This window comes from Carettochelys insculpta, chromosome 2 (assembly GCF_033958435.1).
Source record: "Carettochelys insculpta isolate YL-2023 chromosome 2, ASM3395843v1, whole genome shotgun sequence".
Classification (NCBI taxonomy): domain Eukaryota; kingdom Metazoa; phylum Chordata; order Testudines; family Carettochelyidae; genus Carettochelys; species Carettochelys insculpta.
In genome coordinates this window covers 252650013-252673394 of record NC_134138.1, presented here as the reverse complement: position 1 = coordinate 252673394, position 23382 = coordinate 252650013, and the positions used below count along the sequence as shown (strand labels likewise).

General features: G+C 39.3%; 1 protein-coding gene across 8 annotated transcripts in view; it reads left to right on the top strand.

Moving 5' to 3' along the window:
- PARD3 (par-3 family cell polarity regulator) overlaps positions 1 to 23382 on the top strand; it is a 735311-nt gene that overhangs the window by 543003 nt on the left and 168926 nt on the right. For 5 of the 8 annotated variants that reach the window (XM_074984976.1, XM_074984978.1, XM_074984977.1 and 2 more), the window contains one exon: positions 23171 to 23281. The exons of the other annotated variants lie outside the window; for them this stretch is intronic. In XM_074984976.1, the coding sequence (XP_074841077.1) occupies positions 23171 to 23281 (111 nt within the window). The remainder of the gene's footprint in view (positions 1 to 23170; positions 23282 to 23382) is intronic. 8 annotated transcript variants of the gene reach the window in all.

The following is a 23382-nucleotide window of genomic DNA, read 5'->3' as shown; positions in this document are numbered from 1 at the left end:
CAAGTTACAGTCTTAGTATTACCGATGCAGTTTTACCATAGTTAAGTGTAGCCACTTAGAAGACCCCTTTATTGTACTGACATTTCTCTCCAGGCATCAGCTTAACTGTAGATGGGGATCAGCATTTATGGATATGAAAAGTGGTTTGGAGTGGGCCAGAAAAAAGTAGATGGGTAGTGTGTGAGTGGGAGTGTGTGTTGTGTAATGCAAAGAAGTATTTGCTTTTGGAGGCTGTTTGTGAAACAGCTGTAGGTAAGGATGTTAGCATATATATTAATTATCCTTGCTAGTGTTTGTACTAAGGCCCCTGACAAGCAAACACACACCCATGCAACTTTTAAGCATGTGTATTAGTCCACTGACATCTGTGGAAAGCACCATCTGTTTAAAGAACATAAGTGTTAGCAAGACGGGGGACACAATTTCAAGATTTGGCCTAGAGTGTTTACGAAAGTATAAAACTCTAACCGTACAATGCCAGGTCTTCGCCTCATCTCTCTGATGTTGTAGAGCACAGATGGGTAAACTGTCACATTGGAAAGCCAATGCAAATACAATATCCCCATATTACCATTAGAATCTAATCCTACAATTACATTTAAAATGATTACTCAGAGCCTTACAGTGTTGTTTCAGCCAGTTCTGCAAGAGGAAATAGATAATTTAGTTTGAAACCTGGTTTAGGTGAAATCAGATATAGTGTTGTCTTTTTTACACAGCCTTTTCCAGAGTGCACTGAACATGTCCAGATTCATAAATATATTATTTGTAGCTTTGAATTACACGTTTCAACCACATTAACCATCTGAGACCTCTGACTGGGCATTTGGGAGAATAACATACACAGATTACTATTGTCTGCTACATGGCTTCACGATTGAGCTGCTTATACTGGGTTTTCATTTAGCTTTCATGGTGTCTGAGAAGAGATAAAAAGCAAATCAGAGATTTTTTTTCTTGCAAAAGGTTTGAAGACCAGTTTGAAATGAGCATTTTTGAGCGTGTAGGGTTAAATAAACCTATACATAAATGTTTCAGTTAAAATTTCAGTCATTTCAAAGATTTCATAATTAACCTCTGTATTTGCAGACTTGATATATCTTTTCTTCTTTTTGCAATCTTCACCAACCATTTCCAGACCTTTGAAGTTGAACACATGTAGCAGATGTGCCTAGTATTGAAACGCACACAAATCAAAATAAGTAGAAAGCACATCGACCTTCACAGCATTTTCCTTTTAAAAAGGATGACCTGATCTGAAACATCCAAACATTTAAAAAAAGAGCCAGTAAGCCTGACTGACTAACAGAGCCTTGCAGCAAAAGGTAAAGCTTGCCAAACCAGGGCTCTTGTAGACAATTAAGAGGAGAGCAAGTTCCAATGGTAGGGAGCTATCACACAAGTACGTTCTCTGTCCCTGCTCTCTAAAGACGGGGTTTGTATCAGAAGCATCGTAGAGCTCCTCTCTCATAGCACAGGAGATTTCAGGCTTTGAAGACTGTCATGGACTTTTTGAATTGCACCTGGAACACTGTTAGTCCCTGCCCCACCAGAAAGATTGGGTGATCTCTTCTAAACCATTTGGAATTTTCAGGAGCGTGCCAAAGGCTGCTCTTTTTCTAGCATGTTACTGTAATCCCTCAAACTGTGCGTAACTGTAGTAAGGCCTACAATTAGTCAACCCCAAATAGCCGCAATGGCCTGTCATGTATTTTTCTGTCAGAATGTCTGAAAACAATCAGGGATCCAGTAGGACCCTAACTAATGGGCAGTACTATACTTCCCCTGTTTGTGACGGAGGAGGCACAATCCCCTTCCATTATTCTGGGGAATCCTATTCATGACCCACCATTTTTCTGGAGTTCCCATGTTGACCAGATTGCTCTGATGCTGGTTCAGATTTCTGTTAGCTGCTGAGGACACACACAAGCATCAGTCTTCAAAATAAATTAGCCACAGAACAAATGTTACTTTGCTGCAGATTATTACCCAGAACTTTTATTTTTTTAACTCTCATTTGAAGAATTTTCTTTTTCTTCAGAGTTAAACAACATTATCAATATGCACATGCAAGAGAGAAAATTTAATTAAGCTAACAGAAAGCTTAGCGTGAAAATATTCCTGTGCTCATAACACGAAGAAAACAATGCCCCTTCCAACTCTCCTGTCCTCTTCCTTTTCATAGTCTCTCATGTCTTTTCCTGCCCTCCACTCCCTCTTGGCAATTGTAATCGCTTGTTTTCTGGAAGACAGACTTTAGCATAATGATGTTTCGTAGCTTGCTTTTGAAAACATCAGGCGTTATAGTTATTTATAACTGAGATCTAATTGGCTGATATGTGGGTGGTTTAATGTGGCAAATTTCTCATTTCTAACTAAACAACCTCACATAATCTGGCAGTGATTTAAGGAAGGTAGTTACAGTAAGTGGATAGTAAACTCTATGCCTTTTAAAATGACATAGAGGAAGTACAGGTGTGTAATTGTAAACCATGGATGTAAAATAAGAGATTAACATAATTTTATGTGGCTTTTTCATTTGTCATTCTAATAGGAAACAGAGATTTGTTCTATGTATTCTTAGTGCTTAATTTTTCCAAAGAAAATTGTGAACTTGTAAATCTGTGGGTATAGTGTATGTTTTTTAATTTGAGTAGAATCAGAGTTTCTGTTTCCAGCACACACACAAATATGTGTCTGACTGACCTACCTGTTACCAAAGACAAGCCCATAGTAGCTGATAACATATTCTCCCAGTATTCTTCCTTTGCTTGTCAGTGAGTTTAAATAGGGAACCTCTGACATCTACAACACAGTATTTGACTGCAAAGCAAGCAAAAGGAGGCACATAGCATGACAGCTGAGTTTTCTAAGACCCTTTCTGACATTCCTTAATGTTTCTTTTCCAGATCTGCAATGTGAATGTAGAATGCAGGTGTCAAGGATGACACCTACTTTATAATCTCTGTAAAGCAAACCTTTTCGTAAAAGAATTTGTTGACAGTTTAGATATTCTAAGTCAATTTCAATTCTAGTCTATATAGAAAATGGACATTTTTTTCTGCAATTGGTGTGAGAACTGAAGGTTACTGTCTATTCAGTCCTTAACAAAGTATGCTAAATAAATACTGTCTTTCGTGAAGAAAGGATCTGTTAATGACATTCATTGCAATGCATTATGGAAACATTTCTTCTGAGAGTTCATTTGCAACAGATAGTGGTTGGATATTTGTAGTAGTGTCAGAATAGTTCAGAGATGTTTCGATTCTATGTTTTGCTTTTAAAACTGAATTTTTTTCCTGAAAATCCTGGTTAACAGTGGTTTTAAAGATGTTTTGTGTGTGTTAAAAGAAAATGAATGAAAATTGTATTTAAAAATGGAATATACTGCTTCAGATAATGGTTGAACTACTTAGGATGACATTTGCTTGAGTGATGACCTGTTTCTAAGGGATGTAGTTTCAACTTAATATTACATTTCACTTCTTATGAACATTAATTTGTAGTCATCGTGGGTGTGTCTGCACATCAAAGTTATTTTGGAATAATGGCTGCTATTCTGAAATAACTTTGCAAGTGTCTGCACAGCAAAACTGCTATTTTGAAATAATTTTGAAACAGTAGATGGCTTATTTTGAATTATGTTAATCTCATTCTGTGAGAAATAGTGCCTATTATGAAACAGATATTTTGGGATAGGGACTATTTTGAAATAAAATATTCCAGAATAGCTTATTCTGAAATAATGCTGCTGTGAAGACATAGTATTTTGTATTGGATCCCCTGGAATCAGGGGCACTAATCCAAATTAGGGTCTACTGTGTGTGGCCACACTATTTTGGAATAAGTTTTGCTTATTATGGGGCTTCCCTGTACTGTGGACATATTATTTAAGAATAGCTTATTTTGAAATAGTAACTCCAGAATAAACTATTCTGGAATAACTCTGTAGTGTAGACATACCCAGTGTGTTGGAATGTTAATGCCCCCTATTAGGACATCTTTGTGTTTTGATAAAGAATAAAATAATTATTTTTGTAGTAAACTATTTATCATTCTTAGTAGTTAAAATGAGCTCAGAGGAAATTGAGAGAAAGGAACTCAAAAAGTGATACATCATGTGAAGAAGCAGGAAAAAGTCTTGATTTTAGTACAGAAAGTGGAAATGTTGGATAAGCCTTTCTCCAGAATGATTCTGAAGCTTCACTGTCAGCCAGGTCACTCCTCCTGCACAGCTGAAGCAAGAATGTGGTGTTGTCTCCTTCGCCCCAGGAGCCTCTATTTATACAGACTCCGCTCCACCTCAATTAACTACTGTATAATACAGCCACAGCCCTTTCCCAGGGCTGTATTCTAACACTTGTTAGGGCCACTGCAGGCAAACACCCTGTTGCAAGGCCCGAACACAGAAAAGAATTCATTGAACAGTCCACAAATAACAAGCAGTCCTGTAGCACCTACATTACTGGAGTAATTCAAGAAAAGTCTGCATGATTGTAGGATGATTGAAAACAAGATACTGCCTCATCTTCAGGGAACAGCAGTACAGCCCAGGAATCTACTTCTATAGTTAGCGAGGGGTGATTTGAGAAGGTGAAAAGGCAGTATGGGCTGCATAATGTTAAATTGGTTGGTGATGCTGCATCTGTAAACCAGGAAACAGCAGCAAGATTTCTACCTGAGCTGGCCATACTTATTGAGGAGAAAGGTTACAAACTGGAACAATTTTTTAATGCAGAGTAAACTGGCTTATTTTGGGAATGGATGACAAAGACTTCTTTTCTCTCAAAAGATGAGAAATTGGCTCTGGGTTTCAAGGGTGAAAAAAGACTGACTCACCCTTCTCATTTGTGGAAATGCAACACAGGACTTCATGCTAAAACCAATGCTGGTTTACCAAGCCCAAAAACCCATGTGTTCAAAGGCAAAGATAAGTGTCAGCCCCCATAACATGGTCTAACTAGCATGCATGAGCCACATCAGTGCTGCTTTATGGACTAGTTTCAGAATTGTTTAGTGCATGAAGTGGAACACTACCTGACATGCAAGGTCCTATTGATCCTTGGTAATGCTTCCAGGCTGCCATGCATGCCTTCAGGCTGCATATCCCAATGTGGAAGTGGATTTTTACCTCCAAACATATCATCGCTCCCCTGGGCCCTTGACTCAAGTATCATAGCAAATACTAAAGTTTATTACATTTGCTGCACCTTTCATCAAATTCTAGGTGATATGAATAGTGATCCAGATTGAACAGTGACCCAGTTCTGGAAGACTTACACCATGGCAGACTGTATTTTTAAAATATAAGAGAGTCTCTGAATGAAATGAAGCATTCAGCTGTGAATGCATGTTGGAAAAACTGGTGGGTAAAAGCAGTGAGATTTTTTTGGACTTCCCTGAAATGCAGCATGAGGTGGACAAAATTACGTGCCTGGGTTTTTGTATGGGAGGGGAGGGATTTGATGATTTCCAGGCTACTTGAGTTTCATACCGTCAAGCATAATGAATAAGAGCTGAAGAAGCCTATTCAGGTGGAGTGGCAAGTCGGAGGTGGCATGATAAGGAGACAATTCAAAGCAGGCTAATTAGGTGCTAATGTGCATATTCAACACCTCATTAGCATAATTGCAGCCATGCGAATTTCAAAGTGCAGACTTCACATTGCAGATTGATGGTGTAGATGGGGCACCTTTGCAATAAGCACCCCAGTTGGACATTCCCTTACTCAGATATAGTTCTGTGGGAGTAAGGGAATGTTGAAGTGGGGCACCTATTTTGAAGCTGCCCGTCTACGCTGTCAATCTGCAATTTTTTCGTGCAGCCATCATTATGCTAATGAGGTACTGAATATGCATGTTATCGCTCATTAGCTTACTTGGAATTGCCTCATTACCATTCCACCTCTGACTGGAGACTGAGCGTGTGGAAGCAGCCTCAGTCAGGCACCAGTCACAAGGACATTGAGGAACTGGAGGTGGCACTTGAGCCAAAGCTGACAATGAAGATTTTGTATCAGGATTTTTTGATTTGCCAGATAACTCACAGATGTTTTTTTCTGAGGATCCATTCATGGAACAAAGGTTGAAATTCAGGAGAGTGCTTGAGGGTGTGCTGGCTCCTGGCAAGGAAGTTTACAAAGGCATACAGAAATGAGCCAAACATGTAGCCATCACCATTTTTTTCCCATATATAACTTCCTCCACCAGCTCCACTCCACAGTGGACCTGGGTGGGCTGCTGCCCTCCCCCTTCTCCACCCTCCCTGAGACAGCTCTTCTCCAGCCCTAACACTTGCCCTGCCCCACCTGTTTGCCCTTTTTCTTTGGGAAGGGGGATCAAGAGCTTCCCTGGGTCCATATGTCCACCTGGGGGCAGGGGCGTAATACAGGGGTATCCGGTATCAAGTTGTTCATTGTCCCCTGCAAGGCTTGTTGGATGGGCTGAGGGGAGGTGGTTCAGATCCCTTCTGCCTCTCTTCCCCTGAACCTTCCTTGCCCTCCTACCTGAATTTGGGGCTCACCCAAGTATCCCATCATAGCTACACCACTGATCTGCGTGGCTTGATGACAGCAAAAAAAAAAAAACACATGTAAATCGAGGGCCAGCTATCAAAGGAAATTCTTACTACAATCACCCTGTTAACTGTGGAACTCATTGCCACAAAATATTCTTGAGGCCAAGAACATAATAGAATTGAAAGAAGAATGTTACTCATATAGCTAATAATGAGGAAGAGCTCGTTTTTTATTATCCTTTTTTTATAATTATGAGCAGTGATTCTATGGCATGTGTATACTTGAGCTCAGGTAATTCATCTTACAGCTCAGAAGAGAGAAGTTTTAAATATGGCTTCATTTCAAAATGGTAATGGATTGTGCAAAATATCATGTGTTAAAAAATTTTTCAAGGAGGCTGTGTCTATTCTTGCATTCTTCTTTTGAAAGAAGCATGAAAATGAGGGAAATCGAAAATGCAGATGAGGTGCAATTTTACCTATCTCGCACCTCATTTGCATAATCTTTCTTTTGAAAGAAGAAAAGCAGTGTAGACATGGCTCTTTTGAAAGTAAACACCATCTGTGAAAGAACCCTTCTTCCCGTTAATAAAAAAAAAAAAAAATCCATGTCTACCATGCTTTTCTTCTTTCAAAACAAGCTCTTTTGAAATATTATGCAAATTAGGCACCGTATATGTAAATCTGCACCTCATTTGCATTTTCAATTTCTCTCATTTCTTGCCTCTTTCAAAAGAGGAATGCAAGTGTAGACATAGCTGGATTGTTTAGAGTGGCTCATGTATCAAGGAGCTGGTGCCTCATCATCAGTATGAAGAATTGATTGGAATGTGTTACAGTACAACCTGAGATTATGTGATAGTATTGCTCTTTTTTGGCATTCAGGTAAGTATGTTTGCAATTTTGCCATAAACCTTTTTAACGTGCAATAACAGTTTAGGAGGTAATGTAATGTTCTGTTGCACATCAAATTTTGCTGGTTCATTGCAAATTTATAAAAGATGGGAAGGCCAGCAAATGTTACTGCTGTTGGTAATGTAGACCCTACTGCCATGTGTTCACTTGATCAGGAGTTCCTGGAAAGCGTATTTCTAGAGCCCTGCGCAGATACAAATTTCTGTTCATAGATAGAAATACGTATCCGCTGATCTGCAGGTCCATTCCAGATAATCACAGCACCTAATTGAGATGAAAATGCTCCCAGGAGCCAGCGCTGCACACTGGCAGCAACTCCAGGCTGTGCAGGTATTCTGCACCAACCTGTGTCACCAGTCTGGTGGTATACAGACTTTCATTTTCAGGATGCTAAATTTATAGGGAAATTCTTTGATAGTATTAGGCACCACCTTGAAGCCAAAGTGCCATTGATATTTGACAAGATTTAGGATCCTAAGTGCTAAATCATGTTTTCAATTAAATTTGAATGTCACAGCGCCCAATGCTATTAAAAATCTGGGCCTTGGTCTTTCTATACCTCAACTTCTCCATCTCTAAAATGGGGATACCTGCCCCATTACTGTCTTTTAGAGTTCCTTCTGGTCCTGTGGTGGAAGACACTTTTGAAATGAAGAATATTTTTTTTAGAATAATAACGAGCAACATTTATAACAGACTAATACTTGTGTTAGGATTCATTTTGTACATTGCTTCACTTCTAAATGGCTGGAAATATGGGTATATCTACTTTTATTTAAAATGATGCTAGATCGCCAGCACCTAGTAAGAAACCTTTAAATTGAAACTAGAGTTTGTGGACCAGCAATGTGCATTTCAAATAAAAGGTTTAGTATAAAACTAGTAAGCCCTTAGCAGTATCAGCATTAATGGGCATTGCAATAAAAGAACATGAATATAGGTTACATTAGACCAATATCAAGGGGCTATAGGACATTAGACAGGAGGTATACGAACAGTATTTTGAGTGAAAGTAGAATTGCTATTAAACATGTTAACAGTAACATATAACAAATAAAAATATACACCTGACTCGTATAAATTCTCTTAATTTTTAACTTCCAGTGCTCCAAAGTCTTGAATTCAGAATACCTCCCTGTACTAAAAAGACATTAGTGCTTACTTGCCAGTCCAGGCAGAGGCAATTAGTGAGTTAAAATATTTCCTCTGTTGATACTGGACATCTAATGAAACCCACTGCATTTTTTCCAGTGAAATGCTGGAGTCTCTAAAGCAGGATATTTGAATAATAGGTCATGATGATCTCAGCACTAGGCAGAAATCTTTACTAGTTCATTTCTCTTACTTGGCCACATAAGTATGAAAAGTGCATTGGTAATATAAGGAGTCTTGCAAGTCTGAGAGCCAGTTTCTTCATTGTTTAATCTCTTAACATTTACAACCTAAAAATAAACCTTTGTTGATGGGAAGAATGTTTTGAAGTTGAAATAGAGATTTTTAAAACCCTTCATGATGCTGTAGCTCTGCTAATATCCATTGTACCAAGCACAGTGGTGGGCAATGTTATTAGTGACTGCAGGTCTCAGTAGAATACAAATAAAAAGAAGAATGTGTCAGAACTGAAAGGACCCTGAGATTAGAGAGGGCGTTGTTTTGATTTAAATAATAAGTTGTTCCCAAATCTGTTAGGCTCTTTCCTAAGAGAAACAGCAGGCCTGTCCCTTTGCTGTGGCTATAGATCACGAGAACAGGAATTAAAAGATGAATGTATAAATTAGAGCAGCCAGTTGGCCACGTTAACCAGGAACCCATCTCCATGTTAATTGGCACCGAAATAATGAAATTGCTTGTAATTCACACCTCTGGTTATTTTGGTAAAGGCACTGTGTGGACATTCTTATTTTGAATTGAGTATTCTATTTTAATACCTTGTTTTTCAGTTTAATTGTATCAAAAAAGGACATTCCTCATCTGAAATAAATGTGCATGCGCAGACAACCTCAGGCATGATTTACAACTGATTTAGTTATTGCACTTACCGTTACCATGAAGTCAAATCCTAGATGTGACTACCAACAGCCTAAGGGACAGTTGCTGGTATCCAACTATTTCGAGGGCTCTAAATAATTCTAACCAATTCACCTTCTCTCTGGCCACCCTCCAGTATGTGTAGTGAGGATGATGCAGGAGCCTCTCTGCTAGTTCTGTCCCATTGGTAATTCGTCCCCACCACAAATTGATCTGCCCATGGCCAGCTATATGCTTTGCACCAGTAGTGCTGCATAACCTTTACCATAATATAAATATAGCTCTTAATCTTTCACACGAGATATTGCCCAGATGAGATAAAATCAAACTCTGCATGCCAGAACCTCAGTCACTGTAAATGTATGTAGATACCCAGAAGGCAGTAGAGAAATGCCAGTGGAGGATTTGGCCTGGTATTTCCAAGCAAAAGTCGATCTGAAATATTTTATTTATCAACTTTTTAAAAGGCACAATTTAGCCATTATTCTTTAACCTCCACTTAAGAATTGCCCAGAGCATGAACTTTATTTGTACATGGTAAATAAATTTCTTGTGTCCTGGTGCCCCTTATAAAGGTGTCCTGCCTGCGGGGATTATTTCTTTATATTTTTTAAAATGTATTTTTGTGTGTGATTTTTATGATTAAAAAGTATCTCTCATGTTCAGTCATACTCAGTTTTATCAGTCAAGTTGGGGTGCCCAAAATGTAGTTTGGGACTTTATAAAATGTGACTCGCCATCATTTAGGCCATGCAGGTTTAGATACTGAATTACATGCTAGGCCCTGCAGTCTTCATGATCTTGCACCTCTATCGTGTAGCTGAGGGTGGCTGCCCAGTGTTGTTAAAATTAAACATGCCCCACAGGTTCCTGCCAAATTGTCTGTGGTGTGTGTTACCTTCTGTCTGTATCACCCTCTTCCTCCCTCCCTCCCTCCAATTTCAAGTGTGAATTTGTGAATCAGAATGAAGGTATAAAGTGATAACATGTGTGCTTAATTTAGCCTACAGAGGATATTCTCTGGGAAACTCGTAACAACACAGATTTTCCAGTAATTGACAGAAAAAGATGCTGACTGACAATTTAATTTTTTTTTCAGATAATGAGATCTGTAGGGAAGTTTTAATCTTTGAAGGGTTTTACATGAACTGTCAGTATCTTGAATAGTAACAGAGAGGTAGCTGTGTTAGTCTGTACTCCAACAAAGCAAAGCAGCAGAAATGTGTCAGTATTTTGATTAACCTTTTATGTGGCTATATAAACTTTCTGATTTTCCACATTTTGATCATATGACTGTAAGACTTATTTAGAGGAGGAATGTTATTGAGGAGTCCTCATGCTCTAACAAACAAATTCCTCTCTTAATATTCAATCAAATCAATGTATATCATTTGTGTTCTGAAGTTAAGCATTTGCTGCATCTGAAAAACTTTCTCTTTGACTAAGATGCCAACTAAGCATGTTGACTGGGCTTTTGCATCAAGCATTTACACTGAGGGTACGTAACACTCAAATGCAAGCCTTTCAGTTATAAAGTGAATTTATAAAGACTATTCATAATACTAAATTCCACTTCCTTTGTTTCTAATATAAAAAAAATCAGATAAAATTGCCCTTCCAACTCTTATTTTTGCCTTCTCGTAAGTGCTGATAGGAATGGATGGGATTTTATGATGCATATCTGATTACCATTTCTTGTAGGGTCTGCCTTTGGATCGGTACCCATTTTCTAAATTGTACTGCTTCTTTAGGAAAAAATAAATCATGGTAACCAGATGTAGTATGATTATTTGCCTCTGACCTGGCAAAGTGTTAGTTTTAACAAAAGAAACTAATAGAAATATTCAGATTGACCCTTTCTCATCATGTAGGTTGCTTGGAGCTCAATCAATCTCTCATTATTATCAGAGTTATTCAGGCAGAGGCAGCAGCGCTAGCATTTCTCATGATCAGCCCTTGAGCCAGATGCAATTTGCAATTTGTAGCATTGTATTTTGAAACAATAATGTATTGAAATGAACAGAGCAGGAATTAGAAGTATAGTAGTAGAGGACACACTGAAGAGTATCTACAACATAAATATACTTGTCAAGCACTCCCAGTGGACACTGGTGATTTAAAGTCACATCATGTAGTTTTGTGTTAGCATCTGGACTCATCCACAATTTTTAAAATAAACTTATGTGTTCTTGAACATACCCAGCAACAAAAATGGCCATCTTGGCCTGCGTTTTTGATATCCTTTCTTTCATTAGGAGCCATGATGTAGCTGATGCAATCCCTTTATCTGTGTAGTGAAATGTGAACAAAATAATTTGGAAAGCTTTCATGTGACATCTTGCTGGGTAATATTTTTCACAATCCGAAATTTGTACAGTCTGTAGAGTATGTAACCAGTGCCATGCTTTGGATATGGTAGCAACTGGCAAATATTAATATACCGTTACTGGTACAGGTTGATCCTCTCTAATCCGAACCCTCTCGTCCAGCAAACTCCATAATCTGGCATGATTTCAGTTAGCTAGAGGACCACTTATCATGGGTGTGACCAAGTTTCCCATGGTCCGATAAAGTTTGTGTACAACCTCAGGTCCTGGCTCTTAGTGTTCGGTGCTGTTGTTTAGGTGTAATTTACCCCTAAATGTCTTCTGAAAGCCCAGTAAACCGTGGAAGTGTTGGTAATGTGCGGGAAAATATTGACCTCCCATCATCCGGCAAATTCTCTCATCTGGCACCAGTCAGGTCCCAAGGGTGGACAAGAGGAGTTCAACCTGTTGCTAATTTAATCTTAAGTATAGATTTGAAAATGTTGGTCCCTTTTATATATTATTTATATATTACTGCATAGAGGCTTTTATAGCTGTCTCTAGAAGAGATTCACTAATATTGTGGTATTCAGACTTTTAATCAGTGGAGCTCCAGAATGAGACTCATACTGCTGTCCACTTTGTAAGTGAAAATTGCCTCTCAGTAGTTACCACACACACCCCCCATTGTTGTTTCGATTTTTAGTATTTTAACATTCTATTGTTCATGTCTTTATTAAACTCTTGTGAGTGCAAAGTTACTTGAGACAGCCTCGATTGGTGAATAGCGGCTGAGAGAGAGGGACAGAAAACATTAAATGACATTAATGAAAGGATGTATTGTCCGTTAAGATCACATGACTGATTAAAACCCTGCTTTCAATATGGCCAGATGAAACTCCTCTAAGAGTTACTTTTTAAAAAGAAATTTCTGTTCTTCGGTGCCAAACAACACACACTGAGAACAAGAAGCCCAGGACTACTTCTTGTTTTTGAAGATACAGACTAATTTGTTTACCTCTTTGGTACTTGTCAACACACACTGGCCGTGTCTACACTAGCCAAAAACTTCGAAATGTCCACACAAATAGCCATTTCAAAGTTCACTAATGAAGCGCTGAAATACATATTCAGTGCCCCCTTAGAATGCCAGCAGCTGCGGCACTTCAAAATTGACGTGGCTCGCCGCCGCGTGGCTCATCCAGATGGGGCTCCTTTTCGAAAGGACCCTGGCAACTTCAAAATCCCCTTATTCCTTTCTGCTGTTAGGAATAAGGGGATTTCGAAGTTGCCAGGGTCCTTTCGAAAAGGAGCCCCATCTGGACGAGCCATGCGGCGGTGAGCCACGTCAATTTTGAAGTGCCGCAGCTGCCGGCATTCTAACAGGGCGCTGAATATGTATTTCTGCGCTTCATTAGTAAACTTTGAAATGGCTATTTGCGTGGCCATTTCGAAGTTTTTGGCTAGTGTAGATGTAGCCACTGAGTTTATCAAATCTGATCTTTCTAGGATCACTGAAGCTATATTCACAGTGCTTTTTTTGTGCCAGTACTTGCTGGTCCTGAGTACTGGCATGTCAACAACCCCAGCCACAGTATTGGCTGTGAGTGGGGAGCTGGCCGAGTATCGGCTTCTCAGGCTCTCTTTAAAAAAAAAAAAAAAAAAAAAATTTCTGTATATACAACCAAATAATATTTCTCATCTTGATGGGTGTGTGCCTCTTAGAGCTCTTGCTACACTCAAACAAACTTTTACATTCATTGCTTTTTACAAAATCTCAGTTGAACCATCATATTTTTTCTTTGGCTACTTTCATCATTGCTGATTACCAAGACAGTTGTGTCTAAAGGGAAGTCTTTTTCTTTGTAAGCAGTTGCCTTCCTTCATGAGTAATTCTGTTGTCAGAGCTCATTGTTTAATGGATGATAATTCACCACCCTGAAGTAAGTAACGGATGGCATGTTTCACAGAAGATTTTGGCATCACTGAAATTGGGCAGGAAGAGCAGACTGAATAAGGATAGCATGTCTAGGTCTCTGTTTGCTGAGTGATGGTATCTGAGTGTTTGCTGTGATGGGAATAAATGGTAAATTTTCACAATGGGGGAGGGTAACTAGTGGTGTTCCCCAGGGGGTCAGTCCTGGGACCGATCCTGTTCAACTTGTTCATCAATGATCTAGAAAATGAGGTAAGCAGTGAGGTGGCAAAGTTTGCAGATGACACCAAGTTGTTCAGGACAGTCAAAACCAAAACAGATTGTGAAGAACTACAAAAAGATCTCAGCAAACTGAGTGATTGGTCAGCAAAATGGCAAATGAAATTTAATGTGGGTAAGTGTAAGGTAATGCATGTAGGAAAAAATAACCCAAATTACACGTACTACATGATGGGGTCAAATTTAGCTACGACAGATCAGGAAAGGGATCTTGGAGTTATAGTGGATAGTTCTCTGAAGACATCCACGCAGTGTGCAGCGGCAGTTAGTAAGGCAAATAGGATGTTAGGAATTATTAAAAAAGGGATCGATAATAAGACAAAAGATATCATACTTCCCCTATATAAAACTATGGTGCGCCCACATCTTGAGTACTGCGTGCAGATGTGGTCTCCTCACCTCAAAAAAGATACATTGGCATTAGAAAAGGTTCAGAAAAGGGCGACTAAGATGATTAGGGGCTTGGAACGGGTCCCATATGGGGAGAGGCTAGAGAGACTGGGACTTTTCAGTTTGGAAAAGAGGCGATTGAGGGGCGATATGATAGAGGTATATAAAATCATGAATGGTGTGGAGGAAGTGAATATAGAAAAATTATTTACCTTTTCCCATAATACAAGAACTAGGGGATACCAAATGAAATTGATGGGTAGTAGGTTCAAAACTAATAAAAGGAAATTTTTCTTCCCACAGCGCACAGTCAACCTGTGGAACTCCTTGCCCGAGGAGGCTGTGAAGGCCAGGACTCTATTAGGGTTTAAAAAAGAGCTTGATAAATTTTTGCAGGTTAGGTCCATAAATGGCTATTAGCCAGGGATAAAGTATGGTGCCCTAGCCTTCATAACAAGGGCAGGAGATGGATGGCAGGAGATAAATCACTTGATCATTGTCTTCTGTTCTCCTTCTCTGGGGCACCTGGCATTGGCCACCGTCGGCAGATGGGATGCTGGGCTGGATGGACTTTTGGTCTGACCCAGTATGGCCATTCTTATGTTCTTATGTTCTATATATCCTCACATAGAAAATAGCCACTGCTCTCTGTGCCCTTCCCAGGCTCCATGTGATGGCTGTGTCTACACAAGTCCCTCCCTTTTGGAAGGCGCACATTAATGAGGCACTTCAGAACATGTTAACGAGGTGCTGATATGCATACTCAGTGCCTCATTAGCATAATGGCAGCCAGTCATGCTTCGAAAGTACTGCTTTTGAAACACACACTGGCTGTGTAGACTCAGGCTCTTTGAAATAAGCTCCACAGTTTGAAATTCCCTTATTCCCAAAATGAATAGGGAATACGGGAATTCGAAGTGTGGGGTTTATTGTGAAGCCAGTCAGCACCTATACAGCCAGTCAGTGTTTCGTAAGCAGCACTTCTGAAGTGTGGTTGGCTGCCTTTATGATAATGAGGTGCTGAATATACATGTCAGTGCCTCATTAATATGTTCCAAAATGCCTCATTAACGTGCCCTTTCTAAAGGGAACGGCATATGTCGACATGGCCGATTGGTTTTGGAAGAGCAATATTGTGGATTGGGTATTAATTTTTCAGATATTTCTGACTTGCCACAGGGTTTCTTTTAGTGATCATTCTTAATGATAGCAGTAAGTAGAAAAGATATAATTGTAGGAAACAATGCACGAAATTTAACCATATGTTTAGCAAGTTCAGAAAGATGGACACTCTTCACAGAGATTTACTAAGGTGTTTACATATCTGATATGCAGTTATACAGACTGTAAGGCTTGGTATCATATATACTGGTTGAACATCTCTAGTCTGGCACTGCGTGGTCTGGAAACGCCCAGGGGTTGGCATGAGTGTCACTTACATCCTCTTATGGGTGTTGCCAGGTTTCACGTAGTCCCATAAAGTTTGTTTGCAGCTGTGAGTCCTGGCTGTCAGTGTTCTTTGTGGTTCTTTAGCTCTAATTTGGTTTAGCTCTAAATGTCTTCTGAAAGCCCCAGAAGCAACAGAATTATTGGTAATGGTGTGAGACAACATTGACTTCCTGTGGTTCAGCTAATTCTCTGATTTGGCATGAGTCAGTACATGAGGGTACTGGACTAGAGAGGTTCAGCTTGTAGTCCCTCCATGCCAGGTAGCTGATTCACTTTGATAAAGTTACTGAATTAAGCTTCATACTATGCCTTGATTTGCTCAACATATTGTGGGGTCACACAGAAATCAAGTAATTTGCTCAGAATCACAGGGGAAGGCTGTTATGAGCTGAGACTGGGAGCCCCGTTGTTCTGACTTTACAGTGAAGTCTTTCCTCTCCAGCAGAGATCTAGATTTATGGCTGTGAGTCTATATTGGCTTGGTTACATACAAGGGAAGGAGCATCTTGTGAATGTCATGGCACATCTCCTATTCTTTGTGGCAATGAGAGCCATCCAAAGGTGATGATCAATGGGTGCAAAGATCATACTAGTTATCAATGGTGGTAGCTTGTGTAACAGAGGTCCGCACTGTTGGTATACCTTTCCAGCAGAGACTCTGCATGTGACCTTGTGGAATAAACTGTGAATCCTAGGGTTTCCTCTGGAGGTATTCTCCATTTGCATGGAAGATATTTGCCACTACACTGCATGCAGAGCCACCTTACACATCGCTGTAGCATGAGAGATCTAAAGGAGGTGTGTTGCCACGGTCTCCCCTAATGAGCACTACATCAGAAAACTCATCCAGCATGGGATCATCAGAAGAGAGATGTCTGTCATTTTTAATATAAGTAGGGAATGCTTGTGGTTTTGAAACATCTCAGCCATATCATCAGTGTCAACCATGGTTTCCACGGCAAGGCAGGGGAGGTGAGAATGGTGCTGTGAAGGCAGATCATACAGAGACTGATCTGTCTAGGTTTTTCTGAGACTTTCTGTTCAGTAAAGACAGTTGTGTGGAACCTGTGCATTTAGGACCACAGGAAGTTCTATATATTTTAAAATTTTGCCAAAGTCTGGGAAGCTGATAAACTCTCCAGATGATTAACGTTTCAGGATTAATATTCTTCCATTTTCAAGTCCAGAAGCTGATGGTATTATAAGCATCCGTTGCTCTAAATTAGTACATTTTACCTATGGTGTTAGACTCTAATTTAAAATACGTTTTTATTTTATCTCTGTAAAGAAGCATTTTGTGTGTGGTCATTTAGAATTTTTTAAAATATAAATCTTATAATTTTGCTGACACAACAGGGTTAAAATATTCCATAGGCCATTGCTAATACCCTTTTTGAATAGGGGGTGTGCACTTGAGTGAGAGAGAGAGAGAGAGAATATTGTCACTACTACTGGGAAAAGAACATGCCTTACTTTATGTCAGAAATCATCGATAGAATTGCTTGAGACACTTACCATTTGTTAATTTTTAATGACAGTACTTTGTCTATTATAGAACATAATGCTACTGAACTTTTTCTGTCTCAATCAATTTTTGTGTTTTTTTCATTAATCAACTAATGCATATTTCTTCCATAGCTCTTTATTCTAATGAAATATATGGGCGATTTGGCAGATGGCAATGATCTCATCAGTAACGCATCAGAGTAAAATCCATTTAGCAGATTACATGGAGATTATTTTTGTTGTATCAGAGATATTGCTATTTTCCTTTAAACTGATGCTATGCTTAATAGATAACACTTCAGAATTCATATTGCTCACCTCTAACATTTTTCCCTCAGCTTGAAAGCAGACTTGATATATTTTTTGAATGAAATGGACTTCTCCTGTGTACATATTTCATTCCAAGGAATTTTTCTCCTCTCTTTTCAGTCTTTCCTTATATTGTTGAGCAACTCTGAGGGCCTGATCCTAAGTCCACTGAAGTCATAGGGAGTTTTTCTATTGAGTTTAATAGGCTTTGGATCAGTCCCCAAATTGGCTGATGGGAAATTCACTCAAGCAAGTGGATGCCAGTTTAGTACAGCTGCGTGACCAACTAAAGGATATTTGCTCTATACTTTACTCTGCTTGGATGGTTACATAGAGGTTATCTCAGTTTGAGGTAAAGATTCAGAAACACAGGGTTCTCTTCTCAGACTCTTCTCTGAATTAGTAATGCAACAAACTACCACGTCTTTTAAGATTAGCCATTTCTTCTCTTATACTGTAACTTGATATGTGACCTGTCTGAATACACACTGTTCTAGAACTTAATAAAAATAATTGATCCATTTATATCTTTAACTGTCTTGATGTTAAATGATTGCTGTCATAGCCTGAGTTGAGGTTTAAAAGTGTGAATCTGATATTGACCGTTCATATATATATATAGTCTCCGGCACTTGTTGCAAAAAGAGAATTAAGAAGCTAAAAATTAATAGAACCCTGGAGTACATTGGCAATTAGAGTGAACAAGATTTCAGTTACTCTCCTTCATCAGTTTCTCACACTCTTGGATAGATAGGATATATTTAATTAACACTCCTTATTTCAATCTGTCAGAAATTGTACCTGAAATATTTGTATATGTTCCAATGAGAGTAGCACTAAACCATTTATTTTAAAACTACACTTTGGCTGTGTCTACACTACAAAAATAACTTGGAAGTTGCTTATTTCAAAGTACAACTTTGGAATTCTTTTAGTATTATTTAGGGTAGAGCAGGAATATTACATTTTTGTTTTGCTCTCTTTTTCTCATTGTACATTAAAGGTGTACCACCAAAAGGCAGAATGAAGAGCTCTTAAGCCCAATGGAAAAAGGAAACATGATGGCTTCAAGTCATCTTTGTATCTTCCCAATTCGGGGCTTCTTGTGGCATAACAGAGAGCACTGGGGTCCTGCCAGAGTCAGAACAGCCAGGCCCTGATTGCCTATAAAGCATAGTGCTGCCTGGAATCTCCACAGCAGCCCAAGCTCTGGCATGCCTGTCCCAGAACCAGCCTTCCCCTGCTGTGAGCCAGCACACCACCTGTACCCAGGCTTGCAGTTGTCTTCCAAAGTTTTGGCTCTTTTGGAATCTTCAGTCCAGGGTTTTAGTGTTCCCTTACACTGGTCTTGCCCTTTCAACCAGTATATAGGATCCAAAACATGGGTGAAAATCATACGTGAGATCTGTAATTTTTCTTATTTTGTTAAGGGGTGCAACTATTTGAATAAAGAGTGGAATGATTTGGATTACAAGAGAACCATAGCAATGCAAGTCTGAAAAGGACTTTGAGAGGTCATATAGTCCAGACCTCTGTGCTGAGGCTAGATCTAGACCATCCCAGACCAGAGTTGTCTAGAAGTCATTCCTAGCAGCTGCCAGTGACTTGCTTGGAACCTTATTCTAGTTTTAGCTAACTACACTGGTAATTAAAGTCTGAGGTTTTTTTTCTTTTGCTACTATCTAAGCAAAATCTACTTTACTGCTGTGACAAAGTCCCTTGTCAGCCCCTGTGGGTCCCTGCGCTTCCTGGCGGTTCTCTGTTGCCTCAGAGACTCATGGAGGCCCCTTATTTGCCCAGGCCTTTCCAAAGTCAGGAGTCTCCGCTTAGCGAGCCATCCTCATCTTAGGCAAGTCCAGAATGGGGAGAATAAAGCCAGTCCCCTTGCAGGCCCGTGCCTGCTCCAGTGGAGTAATCCATCTGGGGAAGGGTGGGGGAGTCCAGACCCACCCTCTACCCTGGACTCCGGCCCAGGGACCCTACGAGGACAAGAGGGAACTGGCAGGGCCTTCACCTCTGCCCCAAAGTAGCAACCTCACCCTGGGCCACTTCACCCAGCGCTTCCCCATGGTACCTTCTTGCTCGCTCACTCACTCTGCTCTGCTCTGCTCCTCTGGTGCTCCTTCCAAAACCTTCTCCGCTGCCACCAGATGGGGAGCCTTTTATAGGGAGCGCAGGGCCCAGCTGACCAATGAGGGCTTGGGCCTAGTCAGGGAACAAAAAAAACATTGGCCCACCATCCAGTATACCGTCCTTCCAGAAGGTTCCTGAAGCTTCCAGGTAGGAGTCTGCCACCCTGCAAAGTGAGCACATTACTACTTGTTCTACCCTCAATGAGCATGGAGAACAGTTGATCACTGTCCTCTTTGGAACAGACTTTTAAGCTACTTGAAGACTCATGTTCCCCTCTCACATCTTTTCCCAAGACTAGACTTACACATTCTTAAACCTGCCTAAATAGGTCAAGTTTTCTAACCCTACTATCATTTTTTTGCTTTTATCATGTCTCTCTCCAACTTTTCCAAAAATTTCTTACAATGCAGCCTCCAAAATAGGACCCAGTACCCCAGCTGAAACCTCACCAGTGCCAAGTAGCCTGGGCCACTTATCTCCTGTGACTTACATGCAATGTTCATGTTAATGCACCTCAGAATGATAATAGCCTTTTTCATATCTGCCTCAGATTTTTGGCTTATATTCAATTTGTGATCCATCTTAGCCCCAGGGTCTTTTTCAGCAAAACTTTCAAACAAGTTATTTCCCATTTAACAGTTGTACATTTGATTTTCCCATTCATAGTGAAGCACTTTGCACTTGTATTTACTGAATTTCATCTTGTTGATTTCAGCCTTGTTCTCTCATTTGTCAGGGTCATTTTAAATACGAATTCTGTTTGCCAAAGTGCAAACACCCCCTCACAGCTTGGTGTCATCTGCACATTTTAGAAGTATACTCTCCCTCTCCACTATCCAAGTCATAAATTAAAATATAAATGATGTTGGAAAAGAACCATACAGGATCCTACTAGATAGGTCCTTTGAGTTTGACAGTGAACCATCGATAATTATTCTTTGCATATAGTTCTTAACCAGTTGTTCATACACATCCCTTATAGGAATTTTATCTAGATCGCACTTGCGTAGTTTACTGCTTGTGAGAATGTCATATCAAAAGCCTTACTAAAATCAATGTATATTATGTCTACTGCTTCCCACCTCCAGTAGGCCAGTAACTCTGTCAAGGGTGGAAATTAGATTGGTATGGCATCACAAATTTATTGGGGCTATAATTTATAACTCTGTTTCCCTCGAGTGCTTACAGATGGATTTTTTTTTTAAATAATTTGTTCGAGTATCTTTTCAGATATCAAAGATAGCCTGAAAGGTCTGTGATTGATCCAGCAATGCTTTTTCACTCTTTTTAAATCTAGGTTCTATATGTGTCCTCCTTCAGTCTTGGACCTCAGCTGTCCACCAGCAGTCCTTGAAGATGATACTCATTAATGCTTCACCTAGTTTGTTTAGTAACAGAGGGTGAATTTTGTCAGGCCTTGACAACTTGATTCCATCTAATTTACCCAAATATTCTTTAATCTGATCTTCCCCTGTTCTGGTTTATGTTCCTCTCCCCTCGTGAATACGTTATGAATAACAGTGTTAGTAAAAACTTTAGTAGAACAGATGTTAAATACTTCCATCTTCACAATATCCATTATTAACTTTTCCCCACCAAATAGTGGTCCAGTGTTTTTTCTTTCTCTTCTTTTCTGTTGTATTCACAGACCATCCTCTTACTGGTGTTTAGGTCCCTTGCTAGTGTAACTCAGTTGTGTCTTAGCCTTTCTGATTTTCTCCCTGGATGCTTCGTGCTGTTCTTTTGTGTTCATGCTCAGCAATTCGTCAATTTTTCCATTTTTAGTAGGATTCCTTTTTGATTTTCAGGTAATTAAAAGCTTCTAATGCAGCCATATTAACCTTTTATTATTATTCATATCTTATTTGGGTACTGCTAATAGCTAATTGAATTTTAATTATAAAATTGGTGCATAAACTAACTGTTCAAATACATAACAAAGTTTTTAATTGTTATTGTAATATTCTATCTCCTTTTAGTGTTTCATGTTTTTTAGCTCTGTCATGTCCTCTCTTTGCCTTTTCAAATAACTACTGGTGGTCAATTTAGCCTCATGCCCCTTTGGTCTGGATTACTTTGGAAATGGATTACTTGGGAAAAACAGAACATTTGTGTACTCTGAAGATGAAATAGTCTCCATTTGCTACATTTTTATAGGTATCTGTAAAATCCTTTAACTTTGTGTGCTTTTAGATGGTGTGGCTTGAGATTCTTTTTTTTTCCTGTAGGATCACACAAGAGCTTTGTTTTAGAAAGGAGGGAAAATGGGAAAAAATATAAGTTTTTGAAGCTTTCCTCTGAATACTAATTTTTCAAGTGTTTAACAGAAGTTTGTATTCTTTTATAATGTTCTGCCTGGACCACTGTTTGAATGATGTGGCTCCACTTTGCACATTAGTGTCGCTTTCATTATACTTTTGATGTAAACTTCTGAGTGAATAGTGCCACAAGTGGCCATCTACTTTCACCAGTTTTAGCGGAGCATTTGATGGAAAAAAAACACTCAGTATGTTTGAAGTGATAAACATGAGGGGCTTGATAGATATGCAAATGTTATCCCTTATGCTCTAAAGAGACCAGAAAGGTTTCTTTTTCTTACTCCATAAAACTTTAGAAATACTATATATAAGTTTCTGAGAGATGTAGTTCCATTTGTGATAGGTAAAAATTAACGCACATACTGCTCTTAACAATAAATAATAACCTCAAACATTCCCTTTGCCAAATGCTTGGAAGAAAACATTGTAACATGCCTGAAGTTGAACAGTTCTGAGGTCTGGCTAGTCAAGTGGAGGGAAGCAGTGTTCTTGAGGTGAAGGAACCGCATGGAGAGCACTCTGCCAGCCACTATTTTCTGTATGTAGCGAAGGTGGTCCATCTCAAGCACCTCCACTGACCTCAATCTTGCCAGCACAGAGAGAGGTAATTCTCCAGGTGACCAGGTCTGAAAACATTCAGGGCTTAATAGGCCAAATCACCAATTTGAATACTGTCCACTGTAGGCAATGCAACTGCTGCTATAGAGTGAAGTGAGTTGATCTTGCTTACTAAGCAGTTCTTGTATAGGTGATTCTGGATTGTCTCTTGCAGTTTGTAAAAGAAGAGTCTACATTAATTTCAGCTCTTCCTTGCCTTCTCTGGAAGTTGCAGTGTTGAGTAGTTTAAAAAAAATTGGTTGACTTTGAATTTAAAAAGAGTGATCTAGAAATGTTATCAGAAAAAAAATTATAAATTCTCAAGAAAACTAAGGGAAAATATTAAAAATGGAGTTTCAGAGGTCTTGTCGCAGTCTCCTCTCCTAGTTTTCAAAAATTCCTGCTACTATAATAAGCACAACATTGTCCTAGGGGGAAAAAATACATGTGTGTTCATTTGACAAGTTAGAATCTTTTGTTATTAACAGGTTTGGCAAACATCGCAAAGATGACAAGATTGAGAAATCTGGTAAAATAAAAGTTCAGGAAGCCCTTACTTCAGAAGAGGAGAGAATACGAATGAAGCAAGAACAGGAGAGGTAGACTTCAGTATTTGCTTAAACATTAGTAGAGAGAGTTTTTGTTCATTTTTTTGTGTCATTTTTAAACTCAAGACTTTATGTGCATCTGAAGTTTGGTA